Here is a 26906-nt window from a genome sequence, read left to right on the forward strand (position 1 = left end):
TATGTTTTAAAAATATTACCCACAAAATATTAACCTGAAAATAATAGATTGTTAATTTATCTACCAATTTATAGTTATCCCTGGGTTTAAATTACTGAGCAACCAAATCTGTCTACCTATGTAGTTAGCGCTCCCTCGGTTCAGAAGTTGCATAACAGCTGTTTTATCTATATTTTCCAGTGCAATAAAACTTTTGAACAGCAGAGAGCAGTAACGCTGACAATTTTTAACAGTTGATTGCAAAGTATAAGACGGAATTTCTTAATGATTGCAAACTATAATATGGAATTTCTTAATGAATTTTATCAATCGCACAGTATGATCGCGAAAATTGCATTCCTAGCATGAGAAAATGACAAATTATAAACAAATGTTAATTATACTTGTCAAACTATGTTGACAGATCCAGATAGCTAGCTGTTTAAACATTACAAGAGGAGTTTATTAAGTACATTGCTTTTTAGGGCTCTCTCTTAACTCTCAGCACTTTCCTACAGTCCTTCTAATTGATGTTGTGGTGTAAATTGTGAAAATGTATGTAGTTATAATGAAAATAGAGGAAAAGATGCAATTTGTTCAAATTTGTGGAAAAAGAGAGACTGTGTTTCACTGTGTTGACCAGGCTGCGCTGCAACGTCTATTCACAGGCGCGATCCGACTACTGATAGGCACGGGGGCTTTGACCTGCTCCGTTTCCGACCTGGGCCGATTCACCCCTCTTTACACAACCTGGTGATTCCAGATTCCTCCGGAGACACCATATCGATGCCCAGCTTAGCGAGGACACCCGATCGGCACAGCCCGCAGCAGCCCAGAACTCCTGGCCTCAAGCAATCCTCGAGCCTCCGCCTCCGAGCAGCCGGATTACAGGCGCGCGCCACCGCGCCCGGCAGTAGCAGCGCCGCCACCAGCCTACTTCACCCGTCCGCTGCACCGCGTCACCGCCTGCATCACAGTATATGTAGCAAGATGCACATTCACGCCGCCTGCTGTCACATATACATGCGAGCACTGAATAAAGAAATACAGCATGGATAGACCACGGGCAGGGAGCACATAGTAACCCTGCTAAAGTACTCAACACCCCATGCATTTGGCTTTTTGCACTGTTATTGGTTGTTTGATTTTTATGTGTGTGCATGTGTAGATGACTTTTTTGAATTTGGCTTTTTGCACTATTATTGTTTGTTTTTATATGTGTGTGCATATATAAGTAAGTAAGTAAGTAGGTTTATTGGCCAAGTATTCACATTAAAATCTACCCAGCCACGGGAAAACTGTCCAAGTATGTCCTCTTCCCAAAACACAGAACAACATTCACTCTGGCTCTTTCTTGTCCAACCAGTTTACTCTTGGTCATCGGTGAAGTGATGAAAGGTGCTGTATTAATAGCCAATAGACAATAGGTGCAGGAATAGGCCATTCCAGCCCTTCGAGCCAGCAACGCCATTCACTGTGATTATGGCTGATCATCAGTACCTCGTTCCCACCTTCTCCCCATATCCCTAGACTCCACTATCTTTAAGAGTTCTATCTAACTATCTCTTGAGAGCATCTTGAGAGAATTAGCCTCCACTGCCTTCCGAGGCAGAGAATTCCACAGATTCACAACTCTCTGGGTGAAAACGTTTTATCTAATCTCTGTTTTAAATGGCATACCCCTTATTCTTAAACTGCAGCCCTTGGTTCTGGACTCCCCCAACATTGGGAACATGTTTCCTGCCTCTAGCGTGTCCAAGCCCTTAATAATCTTATATGTTTACCTTATATCTTATATTTATCTTATATGTTATTTAGTTTGAGGAGCTTTTGTCAGTACCACCTGCTTCTAGACCTCTTCTGCATTGACAATAAGACACAGAATGGCACAGGAAGGATCTGACCTTGGACAGCCCCTCTCAAACATGAACCAAAGAACTGAGCTCAAAAGGTGTATAAACACTGCTGTAATTTCTACATGATGAAACCAAAATGGTTTAAAATTGCCTTTTTTTTTAAATCTGACAATGTGCACTTTAACCACATGTGATTTTTTTTTTCTATTACAATTCTCAAATTGTGGAGTACAGAGGCAAATAAATAAATGATGGATCTTTGTCCCAAACATTATGGAGGGCACTGTATGGAACACATGCAGGCAGAGGGATTAGTTTAAGTAAGAATCATTGAAATTGTATATCTACACAGGTTTGTTAAACTGGTCAAAAGCAGAGCCCATTGGAAAAATTGATTTTTTTCCATTTCAAAAATAAACTTTATTCAAAATAAAAATATATACAAAATAACTGTGCAAAGCTCTTAATAATTCTTAGTGTCTATATATTCAATATTGCTAGTGTTATACTCAGTAGTGTTAGCAGTCCCTTTTTTCCTTACACATATCTCCATTGCACTTATGTGTCCCTCTGGGATGATATCCCATCCCTTGTCTGAGGGAAGTCCCCACCGGACCCAGACCAAAGATCTATAATCTTTGACCCAGACCGTCAGTCTTCAGCAGGATAAGGATCATAAGATCTCTCTCCCCTCACCCACCAAAGAGCCTTCACGTTGGCTGCACTGAGAATTGGTGTGTCCCTCAGCACGTGCTCCTGGAGTATGGAACAGGCCAGTCGGTAACATTCCCTGGTTACACAAAAAAGCTGGAGAAACTCAGCGGGTGCAGCAGCATCTATGGAGCGAAGGAAATAGGCAACGTTTCGGGCTGAAACCCTTCTTCACACGGGCCATTTTCCTTCGCTCCATAGATGCTGCTGCACCCGCTGAGTTTCTCCAGCTTTTTTGTGTAACCTTCGATTCTCCAGCATCTGCAGTTCCCTCTTAAACAGTAACATTCCCTTACAGACATCTTTTGCTGGAAGACCAGCAAGTTTCAGTAAGACCAAAGAGCATCTTTCACTGAATTGAGTGTATTGCGGCAACACTGACTGACAGTCTGAAGAAAGGGTCTCGACCCTAAACGCCACCCATCCCTTCTCTCCAGACATGCTGCCTGTCCCGCTGAGTTACTCCAGCATCTAGTGTCTAATCCCCGGGACCCTTCAGCCCGCTAGTCCTCGGCTAGGCGTAGAGCGCATGCGCCGCCCGCCGCTCAGCCGACCGCGGTCTGGGCATGCGCGCCACCATTTCGTCGCAGGCGGCGCAGGAGGAGGAGGCGGTGACCGGGGGCGACGGCGACGGCGGCTAGTGGAGGCGGGGACCGGACCGGACCGGGGGCGACGGCGGTGACCGAAGGCGGTGACCGGGGGAGATGGAGGCCGTGACCGGGGCAGGTGGAGGCGGTGACCGGGAGAGGGCGGCGGTGGAGCCCCTGCTGCGACCGGCGGTGGAGCCTGGGCGATCGGCGACCCCAGCCCACGCTGATTCGGTGCCCTCGCCTCGTCCAGGGAGTTGTCACGACACGAGAGACGGGAGCAAGGTCCCCGGGGAAGGAGGTTTGGGGCGAATGATGGCGGCGCCCAGCCACAGTAAGTGTCGCAGCTGAGCGCCAAACACCTCCTCTCTCCCCCCTCTCCTTCCCTCTCCGTCCTCTCTTTACCCCTCCCTCTCTTCTCTCCCTCTTCCTCTCTTCTCCCCCCTTCCTCTCCCCCCTTCCTCTCTTCTCCCCTTCTCCTCTCTTCTCCCCCTCTTTCCCTCTTCTCCCCCTCCTCCCTCTCTTCTTCCTCCCTCTCTTCCCCCTCCTCCCTCTCTCTCCCCCCCCCCCTCTCTCCTCCCTCTCCCTCTCCCCCCCCCTCTCCCCCTCCCCTCCTCTCTTCTCCCCCCCCCTCTCTTCTCCCCCCCCCTCCTCTCTTCTCCCCCCCTTCCTCTCTTCTCCCCCCCCTCCTCTCTTCTCCCCTCCTCCCTCTCTCTCTCCCCCCCCTTCCTCTCTTCTCCCCCTCCTTCCTCTCTTCTCCCCCTCCCTCCTCTCTTCTCCCCCCCCTCCTCTCTCTCTCCCCCCCCCTCCTCTCTTCTCCCCCCCCCTCCTCTCTCTTCTCTCCCCCCCCCTCTCTTCTCCCCCCTTCCTCTCTTCTCTCTTCCCCCCCCCTCCTCTCTCCTCCCCTCCTTCCTCTCTTCTCTCCCCCCCTCTCTTCTCCTCTCCCCTCTCTTCTCCCCTCCTCCCTCTCTCCCCTCCCTCTCTTCTCCCCCCCTCCTTCCTCTCTTCTCCCCTCCTTCCTCTCTCTCTCTTCTCTCTCCCCCCCCCTCTCTCTCTTCTCCCCCCCCTCCTCCTTCCCCTCCTCCTCTCTTCTCCCCCCCCCTCTTCCTCTCTCCTCTCTTCCCCCCCCCTCCTCCTTCTCTCCCCCCCCTTCCTCTCTTCTCCCCCCCCCCTCTCTCTCTTCTCCCCCCCCCCTCTCTTCTCCCCCCCCCCCTCCCTCTCCCCCCCCCTCCTTTCTCTTCTCCCCTCCTTCCCTCTTCTCCCCCCCCCTCTCTTCTCCCCACCTTCCTTTCACTCCCGCCTTCCTCTCTCTCTCACCCCCCTTTCACCCCCCCTCCTCCCTCCTTCCTCCTTCATCACCCCCCTCCTCTCCTTCCTTCCCCCCCCCCCCCCCATCCCTCCCTGTTCTCCTTTTGGTTTGAAGCATTTGCGTGTGTGGTGTCTGTACATGGAGAGTGTGTCTGCTGGCCCAAGCTTAGGCTCGGGCGGTACAATTTGCCTGCGGTTGTCGGGGTGTTGTAAACTCGCATGATCTCGCTTGTTTTTCTCGTCTGGATTTGTCTGCAACGCACCTGGAAAGTTTACGTTCACTGCTCTTTGTTTACTCCACCGTGAAATCAACCAGACTAATGCTTTCAATGCTACAAGTTCAAATGCTTGAACGCGGAAATGGAAAAAAAAAATCAGTGTACATCTGTGGGCAGAGAAAAATAAGGCAAAGTTAACGTTTCCGGTCGGTGTGTGGGGAATTTTGGAGGAACTCTGCAGGTCATGCAGCATCTCTGGAGAGGAACATAGGAGAGTTAAACATTAATTGGAACGTTATATCCAGCATTTTGTGTTTTTATTTAGCATTTCACGTATGTGTTCTTTTGTGAGAACTGGAAAATGTTAGTGACATTCTGCCAAATGTCAATGGTATGAATAATAAAGGAAATTAAATATAAAGTTTGCATTTTCGGAAGAGAACTGAAGTGTTGGGATATTTCCAATCTATACAAGGAACTGCTCCCTCCCTGCAGGTGAACAAAAAACGGCATACAGTGCTTACGTATCGCAGCGGGTCAGGCAGCATATCTGGAGAATATCGCCGAAAAATCGCAAAGTGGGACAGGCCCTTTAAGGGAACAACAGCAACAGAACGATTTGCAGCGGTGTCAAGTGCCTGAGCCGCTTCCTCCCTTCTTCCTTTCCCCCCTCATCCTCCCTTCTCCCTGCTCCACTCTTCTTCCCCTTCTCCACTCCACCCCTCACATCCCCTTCTCCCCCCCTCTCCAAACCCCGCCACACTTTTATTTTGTATTGGTTCGCTTCCAGATCCAAATTACAGTCTCTAACTTTTCACAGGGATGGATTCAGTGAGTGTAGACTCGGGGGGCGTTGAGGAAAGTGGGAGGGGGGTTGGAGAAGGGAGGGAGAGGGGGAGAAGGGGATGTGAGGGGAGGGGGGGGAGTGGAGAAGAGGGGGGAAGGGAAGAAGAGGGGAAGAGAGAAGGGTAGGGGGGAGTGGAGTAGGAGGGATGGGGGCAGAAGAGAGGGGGGGAGAGGGGAGTTCAGTCTACACTCACTGAATCCATCCCTGTGAAAAGTTAGAGACGGTGATTTGGATCTGGAAGCGGACCAATACAAAATAAAACTGAACAATTCAGACCTTTTCATTTGCGCAATGATTTTATTGTATTAATTTTAATATATTAATGTTTAAAATCCATGCATTGAAGGAAGACTATTTTACAGCACATCTGTGGTCTCTAACCCCAACCCTAACCCTAATCGGGCGTCACTCACAGGACAGCATACGTCAGCGTGTGAAAGGGCGCACGACATGATGAGACACACAAATGTCACCCCTGGATTTTGAACATTCCAAAATCCTGGGGCGACACGCAGACTACACGCGTCACGACCTGACCATGATGCGACAACTTCTTTTCAGGCTGTCACCCAAGTGGGACAGGTCGTTAAATCTCTCACCTCATGGGAGGGGTGTCATCTCTGTCTATCGCTGTTTCTGCCTCTGCTCTTTCTGTTTCTCTCTGTCTCTGTCTCTCGCTTACCAGTCCTCCCCCACTTTTTCATCAAATTTGGGCATTCAAGCTCCCCCTAATGCTCCAGTGTAGTGCCAAGAAACAGCCATGTTGCTGAAAGGGCTGATGTGATAGAGCATGGTGTTCCTGAAGTCCCACACCAGAAGAGCTACTCAACATATGCACTCTCCTTGACCTTGTCCTTACCATGCCGGCAAGTTCAGTTGAGGCTGAGCAAGGCTTCAGCAGCTGAAGACCACCATCAGAAGTTTCCTCCAGGATGACCAGGTGACGGACCAGCTCCTCATCATGCCGCATGCCTGTAACATCAAGGACTTTGATCCCGGCCAGCCATCAGCTTGTGGCATGCAGGAGGGATGAGGGCATGGAGGTTTGACACAGGAGAAGACCCAGCTGCAGCATCTGCCTGACAGTGACCAGTCTGATGAGGAGGATGCTCTGCTCGCGAGTGACTCGGATGACAATTAAAGTGACTATTAGATGTATTTGAACAGATCTGTGGGCACAAGAGTAAAAGAGGTACTATGTACATTCAAAAGTATGGTATAGGCTGGTCAGGTAATAATAATAATACAGTAACAAGTATGTTACAAGAAAAAGAAAATCAAAGTACACTTCCATTCTCTTTATTTCTTTTAAATTACAAAATCCTAGAGCAGAATGGATATATTATGTATCTATTTTCCCCCCTCTTGATGTAGTTACTGTGTCTACCTTCAAAGGTGTCAAACAGATTGATTCAATTCTTTATCAACTTACCTTGCCGTGACTAGACACAACAGAGATTGATGATTGAAGATTCAAGAGGAAAAGACAATGCTATGGCCATGTCATGATCATTTTCGGTCCTTCACAGAAAACATGCTTGCATTAATTTGTAGTGTGCATGATTAAGCATATATGTTACCATGGTCCAGGATTTATTGGCTGAATAATCCAACCACATTTTTGTTTGGAAGCGGAAAGAAATAATATAAATTGCATTCATTGCAACGTGTAAAAAGAGTTGAGATACTGTATTATAATTTTGCTGCATGTCATTGTGGTATATAGCATGTCTTGATTGGTGAATATATTTAGTCTGTGACTTTATTTGAAGCAGAAATAATATGTGAATGCTCCTTTGAGCATAATTCCGACTGGTAACTACGCACTTCGTCCTAGGTTGCCCGGCTGGCAACAGCGAAAAAAAGTTAAGTGTGAGCTCTGTTAAACACCATCTGCTGTTTCTCCATCCATTTCTGTCACTAATCTATATCCTGCTGTATCCTCAGACTGCGTTTCTCACTGTTCACAATTCCACTAATGTTATGTAGTCTGTAAATTTACTAACCAACCCCATTTACGCCTAAGTCATTTATATATCACAAACAGTAGGGGTCCCAGCACAGAATTAAGGCCCCTACAAACCCTGCTTTTGCCTCAATACCTGGGAGAGTTCCCAACAGGCCCTGGGTCATGGATTAGTGCTTCTCCTGAATAATTGAAAAACCTTCACATTGCCCAACAAGACCTTCACATTCACAGCGTTCTTGGAGAAACAAGACTTAATCCGCGTTGCGATATGGACAGCAGTGTTTTGGCTTTGTTCACATTTTTGGAGCGAAGAATGAGGGAGCCACAAAATCATTGGAACAGCCAAGATTAGAATTAACACAAAAATAGAAGGGGATATTCAGCATGAGATGTTCAATGATAGTGTAGATACAGAAATAGACAATGATACATGGATATTTGGCTCAAAGATTCAAACAATTGCTTGATGGAGTTGGTGACAAGGGACAGATTATGGCAGGCATCATGGATGATGACTTCTGTCTTTGATCAGCCATGATCATATTGAATGGCAGTGCAGGCTCGAAGGGCCGAATGGCCTACTCCTGCACCTAATGTTTCTATGTTTCCCAATATGCAGTTTAATGAAATGTCTGCCCATCCAATGTTACTTTTTGACTATTTAATAATAGTCAATTCCTATTTTACTGTTGATTGAATATTATTTCAAGTACATTAATCTGAATGTTAATCTTAGTTTCTTCTTTTGGTGACAGCAAGAAGGCCACGGTTTGATGTGTCATTAGTACGTTTAACTCAGCAATTTATGGAACTTGTAAGAAAGGCGCCTGATGGAGTTCTTGACATTAATGATGTGGCCAGAATGCTTGGAGTACGAAAAAGAAGGGTTTATGATATCACCAATGTACTAGATGGGATTCGCCTTGTGAGAAAAAAATCCAAAAACCTAATTGAATGGATGTAAGTTATTTTTTTAATCATAGATTACTTTTTAATATAATGTTAACTAATAGTTAGATCTGCCTTTTTTGCACTTCTTCTCCACTGAGAAGATGTATGGCAACATTCCCTGATTTTGTTTTCTGCAACTAGACCTGATTGGAAAATGATGTTTGCTTTACTTAAAACTGAATACATTGGCTCAGATTCTTTATTTATAATGAAAACAAAAGTTTGCAGTTGGTATCATGAGAACATGAAACTGACAACATCTTTTTGAGTGCACATTTGTGAAGTTACAAGCAGAAGCTCAGAACTTGCTGTCAGTGATTAATTATGTAAATCAGAGCATGATTGCAATCTTTACTGATATAATTAATGATCTGAAGAGAGCTTTAATCAGGACCAAATGTATCTAACAAACTATGCATTTAACTGAATTTTTAATTGGGGTTCGAAGCCTCAACAATTTCTCTTGCTTCAAAAGCAACTAATATGCAGTTGTTCTCAAATATTTTAGAATTCCATGTGTCTAAAATTATGGCATCAATTTCTATCTTAATCTCCACTCCTGTGAAATAATAAAACCATGTTTTCTTACATCTGAGGCGAGTGAAAGGGAATTCCACGTCCCAATAATTACTGGATCTTTGGACGCCTTTCTTTCAGCACAATTACGAATGTCAATGCTTCATCACTAGCTACAAAATGAATGATTAGAAATCTTTTATTCACAGTTATTCTCAAAATGTTGACATCAGCTGAAGTTGGTTTTCTTTACCTACTATTACACACTACACCAAAGGGACAGTTTCTTTCCAGCTATTATCAGGCAACTGAACCATCCTATCAGAACTAGAGCGTGGTCCTGAGCTACCATCTACCGCATTGGAGACCCTCACTGTACCTCTGTATACGTGACAATAACCTAAACTAAACTGGAATAATAACATCTTAATTTAGTATGTTAACAGCAGAGCTCCACTTGGTTGGTTGAGTCGTGATGCAGCTTCATTGGACTGGTTAGGTCCCATTTGAAGTGTTGTGTTTAGTTCCGGTCGCCCATTTCAGGAAGGATTTAGAGGCTTTGGAAAGGGTGCAGAGGAGGTTTACCAGAATGACGCTTGAATTAGAGGGTTTCAGCTACAGGGATAGGTTGGACAGACTTGTATCGTTTTCTCTGGTGAGTGCCAGAGGTTGAGAGGAGACCTGATAGAAGTATATACAATTATGAGAGGCATAGATAGGGTAGACAATCAGAACCACTCACCCAGGATGGAAATATCAAAAACTAGAGGGAATAGCTTTAAGGTGAGACGGGCAAAGTTTAAACGAGATGCAGGACAATTTTCTTTACACAGGGTGGTGAGTGCCTGGAAAGTGCTGCTAGCAGTAGTGATTTGAGCCCGATACTATAGCGGCATTTAAGAGACTTTTGGATACGCACATGGATGTGCAGGGAATCGTGGTGATATGGATTATGTGCAGGCAAATAAGAGTTAGTCTTTGCATCATGTTCTGCACAGACATTGTGGACCAATGGGCCTGTTCTTGTGCTGTACTGTTCTGTGTGATGCCTTTAATTTAATAACTGAAAATTCTTGATTGTGCCAAACTATGGCAATTATAACATGTACACCCCCAAATTGAAAGCAATTTCTATATATGTTGCAACCACAATGAGAATGTGCCGAAGGTAATGAATATTGAAGGTTTTGAAACAGGGTGGCTTTTGGATCACTGGAGCTGTACCATTCAGGCAAATTAAGAGTGTTCTGGCAGATTCTAACAAAGATGGCCACAAAGATGGCACTACTCGTCTGCGTTTGTAGCCACCATATTAATGTGGCTAGGCAATTCTGGTCAGTGTAGATTTCAAATGATGTTGGTAAAGATAATGATGATATCTTGATATCTATCTATATATTAAAACTGTGTGTGTGTGTGTGTGTGTGTGTGTGTGTGTTTTTGGGTGTATGTCAGATTCCATGAGGTTGACATTCCATGATACCATCCCCCCCCCCCCCCCTCGTGCCACGCCTCCCGCTGCTCGATTCCCGCCCCGCTCCAACCCCCCCCCTCCCCCCACTTCACCTCTCTCCCCCATCCTCTCCTTCCTCTTCCCTTCACCCCTACTCGCCCACTCCCCCCAGACAGAGCAGAACGCCGGTTGTTGCCTAACCGCAGCCACAGTTTTTCAGCGTTTGTCAACTATGCCCGTCCGACCTGCTTCAGGGGAGAAATCTTTCTCTCAGGGGAGAAATCATTCTCTCTTTCTCCCCCCCCCCCCCCCCTTCTCTCCCCCTCCCCCTCTCTCTCGCCCCCCCCCTTTCTCTCTCCCCCTCTCTCCTCTCTCCTCCTCCTCCCCTTCCCCCCCCCCACCTCCCCCCTCCCTTCCACCCACCTCTCCCCCTCCCTTCCCCCCACCTGTCCCCCTCCCTACCACCCACCTCTCCCCCTCCCTTCCCCCCCACCTCTCCCCCTCCCTTCTCACCCCATCTCTCCCCCTTCCCTTCCCCCCCCCTCAGCCCCCCTTTCTCCTCCCCTCTCTCCCCCCATCTCTCTCTCCCCTCCTCCTCTCTCCTCTCCCTCCTCCCCTCCACCCCCCCCTCCCCTCCCCCCCCCCCCCCTCCCTCTGTCTCTTGCCCTTCTGTCTCTGTCCCTCTCTCTCTGTCTCTCCCCATTCTCTCTCTGCCCTCACTCTCTACCCCCCCCCCTTCCCTCTCTTAATAATATTAATATAATATCAAGGGGGGGTAGTTAGCTTGTGTGTGGGGGTGGTTAGTGCGTGTGACGCCGCATGCCACCCCCCCCACCGCAACCGGGCGTTGGAGGAACAGACCCAACGGGTCTGCACTTGGTCTAGTATAATATAAAATTTAGGTAGTTGGACACTCACTTATTGGGACTGCTTATTGCAAGAGATGTATATTAATTGCTACTTGCCTACCAAGGTTTCAATGTTGCCTCGATGGTGCTGCAAGATAGACGCAAGAGAACAACATTATCTCTTGTTGCAAGTAGAAACAAACATTGTGTTGCCATCAACAGCATTCCCATTTCTTATCACGGTGAAAGGTTGTTAACAGAGTAGCTCGGATCGTTTTCCAGAGGAGCGGCTGCAAGGATGTCCTGGGTGGGTGTAAGATCTTGTTCAACTATAAACAACAATTGAGTGAGCAACAATTTCAATGAATATCTGATTTTCCTCCACCCTCCCATTATTTACCACAATATTACTAAGGCTTCCTGGTGCTATGCTTAATCCAGTTCGGCTTTGCATTTTGCACTCAGATGCTACATTCCGTAATTAAAAATGGACATGTTAGAGAGTTTACTTGTTTGATCCACTGTTTGTCTCTGGATATAACTGGAAATTTAATCTAATCCAAAGAATGCATTCATTATTTGTTTTCTTAGACAAGTGAGAACAAAATTTGCCCAGCTTTTGGTTTTGGTCCACCCACCTCAGCTGATTGATTGATTGTAATTTATTTCATAGTAACGATTGTCAGTTTAATTCTTCTGATATCCTTGTAACAAATGCAAACATCATCAAAATGGATTCATGGTTTTTGGTAACTGAACACAAAATTGCATTGTATCATTTTGAGAACCAATAGGGTTGACTTCCTGTACAAAAAAAAAATGACAAACTTAGTTTTAATTCCAAATTCATTTAGTTAAGTTACTAACATGTCAGAGATGCTTTAAATAAAAAAAGAGGCTGCAAATTTAGTTCTAGGGTTTCGTAGGGTTGCGAGAATTATATTATTAGCTAATGGTTATTTAATGAAATGTTAGCATTTTGTTTATTTCCAGCAAAGGCATCATCTTGCTCTTAGTGACTTGTGTGTTACTGGTCCATAATCATTTACCTTCAGTGGTAACCGATGGGAAAAGATTATTGATTCACCTAATTAAGTAAACATTTTTCTTCAACAGTTTGAATTATTATGGTGGTTTCTTTGTGTATATTCTGCAATATTCGTTCTTTTGTGTTTATCAGTGAAGTGTTTAACATATAAGAAATAAATAACACTGTTTCATAAGTTCGTAAATTATAGCAGCAGAATTAGGCCATTTGGCCCATCAAATCTACTCCGCCATTCGATCATGGCTGATCTGTCTTTCCCTCTCAACCCCATTCTCCTGCCTTCTTCCCATAACACCTGACATGCTTTTCACGCTCTTTATTTTATTGGTTGTCACAGGTTGCCCTTGTTCGGACAAATAATCTGTAAACTGCTTTTCATGACTTTGGAAGGTACATAACTTCTTGGCCTTTGACTAGTTTTACAGTTGGATAGATTCAAAACCCAAATTACTCTTTTTATTTGGAGTGGCATAATTTTTATATGCAACATTTTGAACTAATTGCACACTACATTGGCTACAATGATCCTGTTTCTGTTTTTCTTTCTAGAGGTAAAAATCCACAAGAAAAGCTAGGATATGAAGCTCAGTATCGAAAATTGAATAAAGAACTGGTAGACCTCACAACAGTAGAGGATTCATTGGATGAATTAATCAAAGACTGTGCTCATCAGTTATACAATTTAACAGACGACAAAGAAAATGCAAGATATCTTTTTGCTGTTAAGGAAGTTACTGTTACATGCCTGCTTTTAATTTTTACAAGCTTTGCTCATAGATTACATAGAAACATGAGTATTTCTGAAAGTGAAAGCCATAAAATGAGAGAGTAAACAGAATGTACTTCAAAATAATGAATGGCTTAATCTCTTAATTTACTAAATGGTCCGAGCCATTGCTTTCAATCACAGATCTCTTGGCGTTATCAAGATTGGTCATCCAGTCATGAGTTGTCCATAGAATCATTTTCTCTGGTTGGGAGATCTCTGGAAATACTCTCAAGTTACTTTAGAATCTGGTCTAGTCTGGATTGTTGGTTGATAGATAGTCCAACACTTTTTGAAAAGGGAACAATATCATTGGTTGCCTTATGATAGCCATGAGTATGTCATGAATAAAATATGTGGGGCATCATGGTTTCAAGAGCTTTCCAGCCCAACAGGAGCCAACCAGCAACATACTTTTTCTGGTTTAAAGAATGTGGGCCTGTACCGTAATGTAAGATGTGAGCCTCTGCTTTAAATCCTGGGAATAAGCAGAGTTGAATGGCATCTTCATTATTTTGTTTACTAAACATGTTAGCAAAAGTTATGACTGACTGTTTAAATAGATTCTGTTTTACTATTGCTTATGGTCCTCGTCAATTTGTGCAGAGGAAAATTGTGTGGAAGCATCTAGTCCATCGCAGTAGTTGCTGTGATAACTGGGCCGAAGATTCCAGAGACATCCTAGATTTCTGAGGACATGATGTCCATCATCACTATGTTCAAAAGGAAATGTTAGAATAGTAATGTGACTAGTGTCTGATTTATCCCTGATGTAAGTCGTTGGAACTGTTGAAAGACTTGGATGAGGAAAACAAAATGTTGGTGAAAATGGGTAAATTACACTTTTTTCTTTGTGATTTTGTTAACAATTCTGTTTAGATTGGCAATAGTTGTGTTTGCTATTGGTCTTTGGAATGCAAGAGGTAGTTTCGGGGAGCCAATATCTGCGACTAATCCCACCAGCAGAAATGGCTGGTACAGCTACTTCTGTGGCTTTTGTGAGTGGAACCCGTATTGTGACTTGTGGGAGGTGCAGGTGGGTGGGGTGAATCAGAATTGCATCATTGTATTATCCCTAAATTGACAGTTGGTAATTCTTGTTTTGCCCTGGTCACTGTGATTAATAATTTGGACATACAGTTTGAAGACCAGCATGTCCCAAACAGTCCATGCTAGCGTTTATCTCCACTCAAGGCTCCGCCCGGTTCTCGTATGTAAATCTATCAGTATAATCCTCCACTATATTGCTTGCCCGAATTCCTTTCAAATGCATCTATACTATTCACCTCAACCATTCCCTGTCGCAAGTTTCACATTCTCATGCTAGATCTCTAGCTGCCTTTTCTCATGATAATAAAGAAACAAATCCGTTCATCTTCTCTTGATATGTATACCATTGCATTTTCTAGCATCAGTCTTGCAAATCTTCTCTCCAAACTCTCACGTGCTGTTAAATCCTTTTGATAATGTGGCAACTGTAATTGAATGCATGATTGTGTGGTCTAACAAGGTTCAATACAGGTTTAGCATAACTTTCAAATGCAGTAGACTGCAGGTGCTGAGAATATGAAACTTTAAAGCAAAGCACTATTGAACATGCCAGACTGGTCAAGGCTTATCTGTGGAGAGAAATACAGATTTAACAATTCAAGTTGATAACCTTTTACAGGAATCGGGAAAAAAACATTAGAAATAAGATTTAAGTTGCAGAGAAAAGAGTGAGGGACAGAGGGATAAAAAGTGAAAGTCTGAGAAGGGATGGAGACTATGAGTTTGAAATAAATCAATTTTGATGCCACCTAAAATAAATATATATCTGGAAGAGATGTAACAAGGCTCAGATAATTAAAAACTGAAATACTGAAAGGGAATAGCGAAAATTAGTGCTGGAAACGTGAGGCACAAGACTAGAATACTAGATCCTGAACACTATTGTGTCATGCGCAGAGGTGAGGTACACGTTCCTCAAACTTACTTTGAGCTTCATTTAAATAACATAGCTGGCTGACGAAATAGATCAGAAGGAGAATGACATGAGAATTATAGTAATAAGCAACCGGGAACCATGCCGTTGTGCAGAGCGATCATCCAATCTGCATCTGATGTCCCACAATGTGGTAGAGACCTCACAATAAGCCTCGAATGCTGAATTGCGATAAGTACAAGGAAATTAGTGCTTCATGTGGAAGGATTGGTGTTGCATGGAAAGTTCTGTGAGAAGGGGAGTAGTATTCTCAGCATTTTCTTTTTTTTTTTAAATTGTAGGATAACTTGCCTTTTCTTTTAATTGTCTCCATTCTAGAAATACCATAGAGATTGGTTTGCTTTTTATTCTTATACTAACCTGTTGCACACCTTTTATAGATCAGAGCATTTAAATTTCATATCAATCTCCGTTTGCTCCTGAGAGAACCTCTCATTTTCTCTACTAAAACACCCACCTTGCAATTATTTGTGATGACAAATTTCCAATCATTTGTCTCTTCTGCAAGATTATTAATGGTCTGTAATGTGTTGTGAGCCTCTTTAGTATTAACTATCTCCCATGCATATTTAGTATGAACTATCGCCCTTTCATATTTAGTATTAACCACAGATTTTAAAATTGTTCTAGAGTCCTATGTTAAACTTGCAGATGAACACTTGACTTTACCCATGACTTTGTACTCTGAATAGCTACCCTATGCTCTAACGCTGGTGATATAATATTTAAAAAAGCTGAAATTACTTTATTTCACTAGTTTGAGATAAACCAATTTCAAATTATAATGAATCCCTTTTATTCCAGCATACTCTGGACTTTGGTGCCTGACTGACACATTTTCCAAACTTTTTACATGTTATTCCAATTAATGCTGTAAAACACTTTTAATTATTTTAATGTCACTCAGTAGTGTTGTAAATATTCCACCGAACCTGTGCCCCCAGTTCTTTTAACAGTGTGCATGAACCTACACCCAGTGAGCCTGTTGTGGAACCATTGGGATTTCTGAAAGGTCACTCGGCAGATGTTCAGTGTAAATGTAGTCTGATTAATTTACTTCTGTACATTCATGAGGTAATTGTAGAAGAAAAAAATGCATTGCAGTATCATTGAGGATTTCTTTTTTCCACAAATTGTAATTGGCTTTAATCTTAACAAACAAATACACTAGCGTATGTAACTTACAAGGACATACACAGCCTACAAGCCTTCAAAGAACAGATTGTAATTGCAATCAAAGCTCCCCAAGAAACCACGCTGGAAGTACCTATTCCAAAAGAGGTATGGTGATGTTGACATTTCCATTACTTTTGTCAGTTTAGCAGTTATCTGCATACCGTTGTAATTAATCTTTTAGATGATCAACCATGATCTTATTGAATGATGGTGCTGGCTCAAAGGGGCGAATGGCCTACTCCTGTTTCTATGTTGATTTAACATTTTTGAAATGGAGCCTTTCAGCATACTGTTGATTGACTTGCAATTACCAGATAGTTAAAGATAACTAAATGAAACACTCTGCTTAACAGAAACAATATTAACACAATTATTTTGTATATTTGGCTTCTGATCAGACTACCAAAAGCTGAGTCAAGGTATTAGGTTTTAAAGAGCATCTTGGAAGAGGAGGGGAATAGGAAGAGAGATCATTGCGGAAGAAAAAGCGCATTAGAGCATTATTAAAGGTTTTTTTCATGAATTGCGTTTGGTTTAACAGTAAACAAATGTATGGGACTTACAAGGACATACATCACCTTCAAGTCATCAAAAAGATCGCAATCAAAACTCCCCAAGAAATGTTGGAAGTACCTTTGTTTTTCCAAGGAATTCCAGACTTGGAGATGAGATTAAACTCAAGAAACTTGGATTAGAAGAGTACAGAGATCTTAAAGACGTACTCCTGATGGAGTTGCTCAGTGGGGAGGAGTGAGGGCGTGGTGGGAGATTTGAAAACAGCGTAAGATTTTAAAACTGAGGCAGTGTCAGGGACGATGAGCAAGCACAGAATCGGTCAACAAGCCATCGAAGTTAATGCACAGGTAGTAGTTTTGGATGACTATAAGCTTAAAGAAATTAGTGAGATGGGAAGTAATTCAGGAGAACTTTAAAAAATAATTAAACTACTAGCCTATTTTTTAAAAAGCATGGACATGTGTGGCCCCGAGAGCAGCCAAGTGAATTTAAATAAAAATACTGTTTAACTGACTATAGAAATTGATTGCTAACTCTCGCATACAAATGCAATGTTATGTTTAATGGCTAATCAGTATGTTTCATTTTCCATGGATAGGTTTGTCCTCTGGACTCTCACAAACATGGCGTTTTGCTTAGAATTAGAATTAGATTCCTTTATTGTCATTCAGACCTTTCGGTCTGAACAAAATTAAAGGGTCTTAAGAGTAATACAAGATGCTCGTCTGAATTTGGAATTTGAATATCTTAATAGATCTTTAGCTATTCTTAATGGTATTTTAGGACTCCAGTAACATTATGTAAAATAGCAACCACCTCCTCATACAACTAATTCAAAATAACGACGAGAAGGCTCACTTTTAAGTTTTTAAGTACTTGAAAACTGCTTCATCAACTTGGAAATCAGCCAGTAAACATCAATGATACTAAATTGTGAATTCATGGAGTTGATTGTCATGTGTACCAAGGCACAGTCAACCAGTCAGTTCTAACCAGTCAGTGGAAAGGCAATATAGGGTTACAATCAAGCCATTCATAGTGTACATATACATGATAAAGGGAATAACATGAACAACATTTAGTGCAAGATAAAGCCAGTAGAGTTCGATCAAAGATTGTCTGAGAGTTTCCAAATGATGTGGATAATAGTTCAGGACTGCCCTCTAATTGTGGTAGGATGGTTCAGTTATATTAATAACAGCTGGAAAGAAACTGTTGCTGAATCTGGAAGTGTGTATTTTCACACTTCTACACCTTTTGCCTGATGGCAGAGAGGAGAAGAGGGAGTGGGCAGGGTGCGACTCGTCCTTAATTGTCATTTCAAATAACTTTAAAATCTGGTTACTGATGTTGGTGGGCTAGACATTCGTTAAAATTGTTCAATTATTTATTAATAAATATGCATCGTTGCCCTTAAATAAGTTAGTAATTAATTTAAAGGAGGAAAGTAATAGTATTCCGTCCGATATGCTGAATGATGAAAGATTTAGCATTTGTGATCATTCAAATACTTAGCTGAAACTTGAACCGTGGTTTCATTTTTAAACGCCATTGCATTTTACTTCTAAATTGCCAAGCAGACTTGAGCTTTGTATTTCATTACAATATTTGCATTTTATTTCCTTTCAGAATTCAAAAAAAAACTTTTTTTCTTGAATAGGAAACAATCCAAGTTTACATAAGGAGCACTGAAGGGCCAATTGATGTCTTTGTATGTGAGATGCAGGAAGAAAACTGTCCGAAAAAGTGCACAGATGACACATCCAGCGAGAACAAAAAGATCTCTTCAGCAACAGATGAGGCCGTGACATTACCACCTGATAAAGGTGAAGCTGCTTATTTGTGATGATTGAATAAACAATTGCTTTTTCTTAGTGGTCTTGATGAAAAATGTTTTAAAGGTTAAATCAAAACTTGAATAAACGATAAATCATTCTGACTGATAGCCAGCAATTGGGTGCCAGGCATGTCCTGGACTACTACATGTGCACAGCCAGGTGCAGAAATCTGAGGCACGCTGAAGGTCAGATGTGTATATGCATGTGCTCTGTCGCTAGAATCGCCATTGAGCCCAGCAATGACTGGTGAAGATGAACATTTTATAGGGTCAGCGCTTTATGTTGGAGATTTTTAACCTCGGAACACTAGCCTAATTCGCACAAATCCTCGTGAGGGAAGAATTTTAAGTTTTTGAAAATATTTTAGTCATTTGCATTTTTATATTTTTTAGTTTTTTTTATTATTCTGTAATCTTTTGAACTATCTATCAGACATCTCCATCTCTAACAAATTAAAAACGCCATTGACAGGTAGAAAGTCAATATTGCAATTTGTGTGAATTAAGACATAATCTGATGAGGTTGCAGATGAGTGCAGGGTGGCTAATAATGTATCTCTATTTAAGAAGGGCTGCAAGGAAAAGCCTTAGAACTATAGTCCAGTGTCTATCTGTGGAAGATAAGATAATGGAGAGGATTCTGAGGGATAAGGTATCTGCATTTGGATAGACAGGCTGATTTGGGATATTCATCATGGTTTTGTACGTAGGCAATCGGGTCACACGAATTTGACATTTTTTGAAGATGTAATAAAGAAGATTGATGAGGGCAAGCCCATAGATGTTGTTTATATAGACTTCAGTAAGGCCTTTGATACGGTTCTGCATGGTAGGATGCTCTGGAAGGTTAGATCACATAGTATCCAGGGATTGGGTACAGAATTGGCTTCATTGAAGGAAGCAGAGGGTGGTTGTGGAAGATTTTTCTTTCGAACTGGAAGCCTGTGACTAGTGGTGTGACTTGGGGATCGATGCTGGGCCCCTTGCTATTTTTTTGTTCATATCAACGATTTGGTTGAAAATATACGTCATGACTAATACGTTTACAGATGGCACTAATGTCAGTGGTATTAGATTAGATTAGATTCGTTTATTGTCATTCAGACCTTTCGGTCTGAACGAAATTCTGTTTCCCTGCAGTCATACATATAATTAAAAAAATGACAAAAACACACAATCAACACAAATTTAACATCCACCACAGTGAGTTCACCAAACACCTCCTCACTGTGGTGGAAGGTATCATAGATATGAAGGTGGGTATTAAAAATTAAAGGTTCCCCATGTTGGGGGAGTCCAGAACCAGGGTTCACAGTTTAAGTAGGCCATGTAGGACTGAGATGGGGATTTTTCTTTTCCACCCTTAGATTTGTGACCCTGTGCCATAGAAGGCTGTGGAAGGCAATTCACTGGATGTTCAAGAGAGAGTTAGATATAGCTCTTAGGGCTAACAGAATTAAGGGATTATGGGGAGAAAGCAGGAACAGGGTACTGATTTTGGATGATCAGCCATGATCATATTGAATGATGGTGCTGGCTCAACAGGCCGAATTACCTTCTCCTGCACCTATTTTCTATTTCTAATTGGGCTGAGATGACTAATGGAGTTTAATGCAGTCAAGTGTGAGGTGTTGCATTTTGGCAAGTCTAAACCTGGATAGGACCTGGCAAGTATTATAACAGCATTTAAAAGACACTTGGACATGTAAATAGATAGGAAAAGTGGGCCAAACACTAGCAAATGGGACTAACTTAGACGGGTCAGCATGGACAATTTGGGCTGAGAAGCCTGATTCCATGCTGTATGACTGACTCTCAGAATGGGTCGATGCTGCAATAACTTGATTTGATTTTTTTGGGAGTAAAGCACTAAGACCACACATATATCTCCATATGTGGACAGATTAGGTAAAGAGTAATGCAGTGTACTGGTCAGCAAAATTAATGTCCATGAAATAAAAAGGTTCTGTGGCAATATGAGATGAAATTAACTGAAGGACTGGAACAGAGTCTGGTGGTGAATGCTGTTTTCATGCTGGAATAAGGTCCACAGCAACACTTCCCAAAGTCCACAGTGTTTCTTCTTACAATTGATTTATGAGACATCATTTCAAAATTATGCTGCTGCCCCAAAACATAAAACTAAATATTAAGGCATGTGGTTAAAGGCTCCCCTCTGGTCTATGTGCCAAAATGTATATCTTGTACTTTTGTATTACATTTTAGCTATCATGTTTTATTCATTCCTCTCACGTGGGGTAGAATGGGTAGCCACGCAGATAAAATGTAATGCAGAGGTATAAAGAGATACATTTTGGCAGTAAGAGGGTGGCAATATAATTGTACGTGACTTAGAAACCGTAGTAGTTCCTGCTGTGGGGCTTGAAGGCAGTTGTCTTGCTCAGTGTTGCAAATGAACAAACATTGCCTTTGAGGTACTGAAGGCTGATTGGAAATAAAAGGTAAATTATTAAATTATATTGAATATATTAGAGGTCTCTACTTTGAATCTTCATGCTTTTTTTTACATTTTGTTCCAGAGCAAAGACTTACAGAATGATGTATATAATATATCTGGGACTATCAAGTAACTTACTAAAGATCAGAATCCTTTGATGTTATAATGCATCAATGGATTTTCCATTGCTGATCATTGATCCAACATCCTGCAGAAGAGCCTAAAGAAAAGGAATGGTGTCCTGAGAGGCCATGCAGCCGGCATGTCTTCACAAATTATGTTCAAACTGTTGCAATCCACTTTTTTGTATGCTACCAAGAAATATCAAATGGCTTTGCACAAAGGAAAATATCATCAAGAGTGTCATTTGGCAGTGACTTGGTAGACGAGTTGATGTGCAGTTTTGGAAAAGCGTGAATTGCCAACTTGCTAAAATTAGCTTTTATAAATATTTTAATGGTTAAAAATGCATCATGGAAAATATTGATAAATTTAGAGTATTACCTGTGAATGTATATAGTTAAACTTTTTATTTGCTGTAATATCTTCAGGGTAAACATTTGATTGAACAGTTGATGCCCAAAAATATTATTCTTTCTCCACCATTGTGTACAGAAAATGGTATCCAGTATAATCTATTAACTGCAGAGAGTTTGTTACACAGGGTAAAATTTGTGTCTCATTCATTCCAGAATCAAAAGCAGTACGCTAGAAGAACTCAGCAGATCATGCAACACCTATGCAGACGGATGGTGTAAGTTGATATTTCGGGATGGGCCAACTCTCTATTAGCCCTGATGCAGCATCTCAACCCAAAATATAGACTTACACCTTTTGTCTCCACAAATGCTGCTTGACCTGTTGAGGTCATCAGATGTTCTTGTCATTTAGTTCCTGATTCCAGCATCGGCAGTCACTTTTGTCTCACTCCCATGATTAGTTTGTCTTCAACCAATATTTAAGTAAATGGTATATCACACCTACTAGACTGAAGATAGAACCATATGTTTTCACCCCTCCCCCATACTGACAGACTAGCAGCGACAACTCTTCAGCAAATGTGTATTTCAACCACTATCACAGTTTTAAGAGTAAATACCGTAAGATTTTCATAGTAGGTGACAGCCTTAAAGTTATTGAATGGCTTCATGTTTATATCCTGTCTGACAATAAGTTCTGTTGAGATGCTTTTTTTCTATAAAGTATTTATCCTGCATTTGTCCAACACTGCCAAACATAATCTTAAAGTATTGTTACTAAATACATTGTCCTGATGGAAGGTTAATGGGTGCTTACATTAAACCATTATGTTTCCAAATACATTTTGTTTAAACACTAGGGACAAACATTCAAGCATTACATTTCATTCATCAGCTACGATCATTTGCAGACTGCATTTTGAGATAATGGTGTAGTTTTACATTTGAATAGGAAAATGTTTCCTTTTCCTTACACCAGCCATTTCTGGTTGAAGTCTAAAGTGTAGTAATTATTTTGAAGGTGAGACATTCATTTACCACAACCAGCATCTATGTAATTGTATTAGATTATGTCACATATCTGTATATAGTTTTCTAATATCTGTAGCTTTGTAGGTTTAAACTGTCATTAGTAACATGAGGGGTCAGATCAGATTATCTTTAGTGTTTGTGCTTTCTACCTCATTTAACATGAGAATGGGGGAATCCCCACCCTTTGATTTTTATCCAGAGAGAAATAGAATTTCATATTACACAAGAAATAATTTTAATATTTTCCATGCATTTAATTTATTAATACTTTCACTTTTGTTGGTGAAGGTATAGTGTTGCTTAGTTGATAATTGAGAACTGTGGTTGACTTCCTGATAGGATAAATTGTAAAAGGATGAATATTATGGTTCGATCTCAGCAGTCTTTACATTGAAACACTTGCCTGTTATTTAAATTGTGTTGCCTTTTGCAGATACTAAATCGTGTTGTATTCATAAATGACAGAATTGCTCAGATTACAAAAGGTGAAGTTACAATAATCCATATAAAGCCTCAATTTTTGTCTAATGTTTTACACCTTATTTCTTAAATTGTACTTTGTTAGGTTAATTTACCTACGTTGACTCACATTTAGATTTGAACTTGTCTATCTACTGTTTGCTGAAGTAGTTGTAATTTAATTCCTTTTGAAGTCTACTTTTGTGCATTCATGTTAATATAATTAGTGGGTTTTTTTTATTTCTCCACTGTAATAAAATCATGAATTTGATATCTGGAATTTTTGTGTAGAGTGACTTCACATGGGATTTAAGAGAAAATAACTGATATATGTGAGAATGGCAACCACCACAGACTGATACATAAGAATATTTGCATTGTGAAATAACCTACACCATGTATAAAGATTAGAGAAAAAAATGAAGCACCTTAATGCCTATTATTTAAGGTGGGGACATCGTTAGACATAAAGCCTTGATAAAGCTGATGACAAGCTTTTTCAAGAGCGGTTTCCCCCAAAGTACTTAAATTGTTATCCCCTCTGACACGACAAAATTGTGTTTTTTCTGGAAATATATACTTGGTAATATGATCATGCAAATAGGTTTTTTCTAAATTAATAATAAATGAGATAAACTCAATATATTTTTGGTTTCCTGTTTTTAACATCTCTCTTTGGATTTTGTATTAAAGAGGTTTTGAATTGCTTTCATCTCTCGATGTAGATTATATCTCAAGGAATTATTAAGTAGCCATTAATGGAGCCTAATGCTGGATTCAAACATTTTGTGGATTTGCAATGAGCCATAATCTAAGGACCAATAAAGGATGCTTACCAGTACACCTGTTACAAATAAAGAAAATGAACAATTGTGGCTGAGCAGAGTATCATAAAGTAAGAATGTAAGCAAACCTAAATAATAATTTGCTTAAATATAAAAATGTATCCTAAACTACAAATATTTTCAATGGAGAGAGGGGAGTGGTGAAGCAGTGGCAAGTGGGTAAAAGATGGACCCAAGAAAGGTGAAGAGAGATGAGCAAATGTAGCCAGGTACGACGAGGAGAGTGTGGAGTTAGAGATGGAGGCTCATGTGTAAAACACGGGAAAAATGGAAGACAGAGCCAGGTTGGAGGGGGTGGGGGGAGATAAAGGTGGACACAGCTGCTGAAAGGTCAACCTTGGTGACAGGCTACATGTACTGGAATTTGAGAGGCAAGGAAGGTGATTATATGAACCATTCAAGGGAGAGATGGAGGGCAGATGGGAGTTGACCCAATGGGTGAAATGTGTGGGTGGAACTAGGGTGAAGGGATCAAAAATGGGGGTGGTTATGAGAAGGGGTATAAATAAATATGAGAGAATAGAAGGAGAGAGGGAAATGCCAGTAAATCCAGGTGTATCTGGACTTGGAAAATGCAATGTCATACCATTGGGTTGCCAGCTACCCAGGTGGAATGTGAAATGATGTTCTTCCATGTGCACTGGGCTTCACTGGCATTGGAGAGGCCAAGGACAGGCAGGTCAGTACGGGAGTGGTTGAAAGAGTGGTTGAAATGGCCTGCAACTCGAGCTCAGGGAGGCTATTGCAATCATAGATACATAGACAATAGGTGCAGGAGACCATTCGGCCCTTTGAGCCCGCACCACCATTCAATGTGATCATGGCTGATCAACAATCAGTACCACGTTACTGCTTTCTCCCCATATCCCCTGATTCCGCAAGCCCTAAGAGCTCTGTCTAACTATTTTTAATGCATCCAGTGAATTGAGGAAAGCGAATTCCACAAATTTACAACCGGGTGAAAAAGTTGTTCCTCATCTCATTTCTAAATGGCTTACCGCTTATTCTTAAACTGTGGCCCCAGGTTCTGGACACCCAACATCGGGAACATGTTTCCTGCATCTAGCATGTCCAATCCCATGTTTCAATAAGATCTCCTCTCATCCTTCTAAATTCCAGTGAATATAAGCCCAGTCGTTCCATTCTTTCATCAAATGACAGTCCCGCCATCCTGGGAATTAACCTCGTGAACCTATGCTGCACTCCCTCAATAGCAAAAATGTCCTTCCCTCAAATTAGGAGACCAAAATTGCACACAATACTCCAGTTGTGGTCTCACCAGGGCCCTGTACAACTGCAGAAGGACCTTTTTGTCCCTATACTCATCTCCTCTCATTATAATGGCCAAAATGCCATTAGTTTTCTTCACTGCCTGCTATACCTGCATGCTTACTTTCAGTGACTGACATACAAGGACACCCAGATCTTGTTGTACTTCTCGTTTCCTAACCTGACACCATTCAGATAATAATCTACCTTCCTGTTCTTGCCACCAGTGGATAGAACATTTATCCACATTACACTGCATCTGCCAAGCATCTGCACACTCTCCCAACCTGTCCAAGTCACCCTGCATCCTCATAGCATCCTCTTCACAGTTCACACTGCCACCCAGCTTTGTGTCATCTGCAAATTTGCTAATGTTACTTTTAATTCCTTCATCTAAATTATTAATGTATATTGTAAATAGCTGTGGTCCCAGCACCGAGCCTTGCGGTACCCCACTAGTCACTGCCTGCCATTCTGAAAGGGACCTGTTAATCCCTACTCTTCATTTCCTGTCTGCCAACCAATTTTCTAGCCATGTCAAACCCTACCCCCAATAACATGTGCTCTAATTTTTCCCACTAATCTGTGTGGGACCTTTTCAAAGGCTTTCTGAAAGTTCAGGTACACTACATCCACTGACTCTCCCTTGTCCATTTTACTTGTTACATCCTCAAAAAATTCCAGGAGATTGGTCAAACATGATTTCCCCTTCATAATTCCATGCTGACTTGAATGAGGTGAGCAGGTATTCTGCAAACTGGTCATCCAGTCTGTGCTTAATCTTGTTGATATGGTGGAGGCCTGTTACTGCTATCCAAATGCGCCACTATTACATCTTTAATAATTGACTCAAGCATCTTCCCCACCACCAATGTCAGGCTAACTGGTCTATAATTCCTCTCTCCCTCCTTTCTTAAAAAGTGGGATAACATTAGCTACCCTCCAATCCACAGGAACTGATCCAGAATCTTTAGAACATTGGAAAATGATCACCAATGCATCCACAATTTCTAGTCACCTTGAGTACCCTGGGATGCAGACCATCAGGCCCTGGGGATTTATCAGCCTTCAGTCCCATCAGTCTACCCAACACCAATTCCTGACTAATGTGAATTTCCTTCAGTTCCTCCGACATCAACAACAACAAGCCCTGGTTCACTGCAGAACTCAGACAGCTCCGACGGTCTAAAGAGGAGGCCTACAGGAGCGGGGATGCAAACCTCTACAGGCAGGCCAAGTACAAGCTGAGAAGAGGAATCAGAGTTGCCAAGGAAAGGTACTCTGAGAAGTTGGGGAGCAAGTTCTCAGCTAGTGACTCTTCTTCAATTTGGAAGGGCTTGCATGAAATTACCAGCTACACGGAGAAACCCCCTGCTCTTTGGACAATCGTATGCTGACCAACGACCTGAATGAGTTTTACTGCAGGTTTGAAAATCAGAAACATAACCCTGGTAGCCCCCCCTCCCCCCCCAACCAACACAGCCACATCCCAGTCTACAAAGAATGAACCCTGCACTCTCTCCTTCCCATTCACCACTTCACACCCATATTAATTAAGTGATTTGAGCGGCTTGCCATGCAGCACATAAAAAACTCTCCCTGCCAACCTGGACCCACTACAGTTCGCTTACAGAACCAACAGAAGGCGCAGTCTCCACTACACTCCTCATCGCGCTGTCCCATCTCGACCACAAGAACACCTATGCCAGGATCCTCTTCATAGATTTCAGCTCAGCTTTTAATACAATCATTCCACAGCAGCTGGTGGAAAAGCTGAAGCTGTTGAAGGTGGAC

At 41.8% G+C, this 26906-nt stretch overlaps 1 protein-coding gene across 2 annotated transcripts; it reads left to right on the plus strand.

The window, feature by feature from the left end:
• Positions 1-3212: 3212 nt before the first annotated feature.
• e2f6 (E2F transcription factor 6) lies at positions 3213-23639 on the plus strand. Of its 2 annotated transcripts, XM_055635284.1 has the most exons (6): positions 3213-3467; positions 8231-8435; positions 12841-12999; positions 16208-16322; positions 18394-18559; positions 21111-23639. In XM_055635284.1, exons 1-6 carry the CDS (start codon positions 3251-3253, stop codon positions 21128-21130), a joined length of 882 nt encoding a protein of 293 aa, XP_055491259.1. In that variant the 5' UTR covers positions 3213-3250; the 3' UTR covers positions 21131-23639. The 2 variants fall into 2 exon arrangements, with proteins under 2 accessions (XP_055491259.1, XP_055491260.1); XM_055635285.1 differs by lacking the exon at positions 21111-23639 and having other exon boundaries at positions 3222-3467; positions 18363-18468.
• The last annotated feature ends 3267 nt before the right edge of the window (positions 23640-26906 follow it).

Source organism: Leucoraja erinacea, chromosome 5, assembly GCF_028641065.1.
Source record: "Leucoraja erinacea ecotype New England chromosome 5, Leri_hhj_1, whole genome shotgun sequence".
Classification (NCBI taxonomy): domain Eukaryota; kingdom Metazoa; phylum Chordata; class Chondrichthyes; order Rajiformes; family Rajidae; genus Leucoraja; species Leucoraja erinaceus.

Excerpts from the sequence above, each read along its gene's own strand:
- e2f6 (XM_055635284.1), top strand. The coding sequence starts at position 3,251 with ATGGAGGCCGTGACCGGGGCAGGTGGAGGCGGTGACCGGGAGAGGGCG. Across the intron at positions 8,436-12,840 it reads AAAAACCTAATTGAATGGAT|AGGTAAAAATCCACAAGAAA; the intron begins GTAAGTTATTTT and ends TTTTCTTTCTAG. Across the intron at positions 13,000-16,207 it reads GACGACAAAGAAAATGCAAG|ACTAGCGTATGTAACTTACA; the intron begins ATATCTTTTTGC and ends ACAAACAAATAC.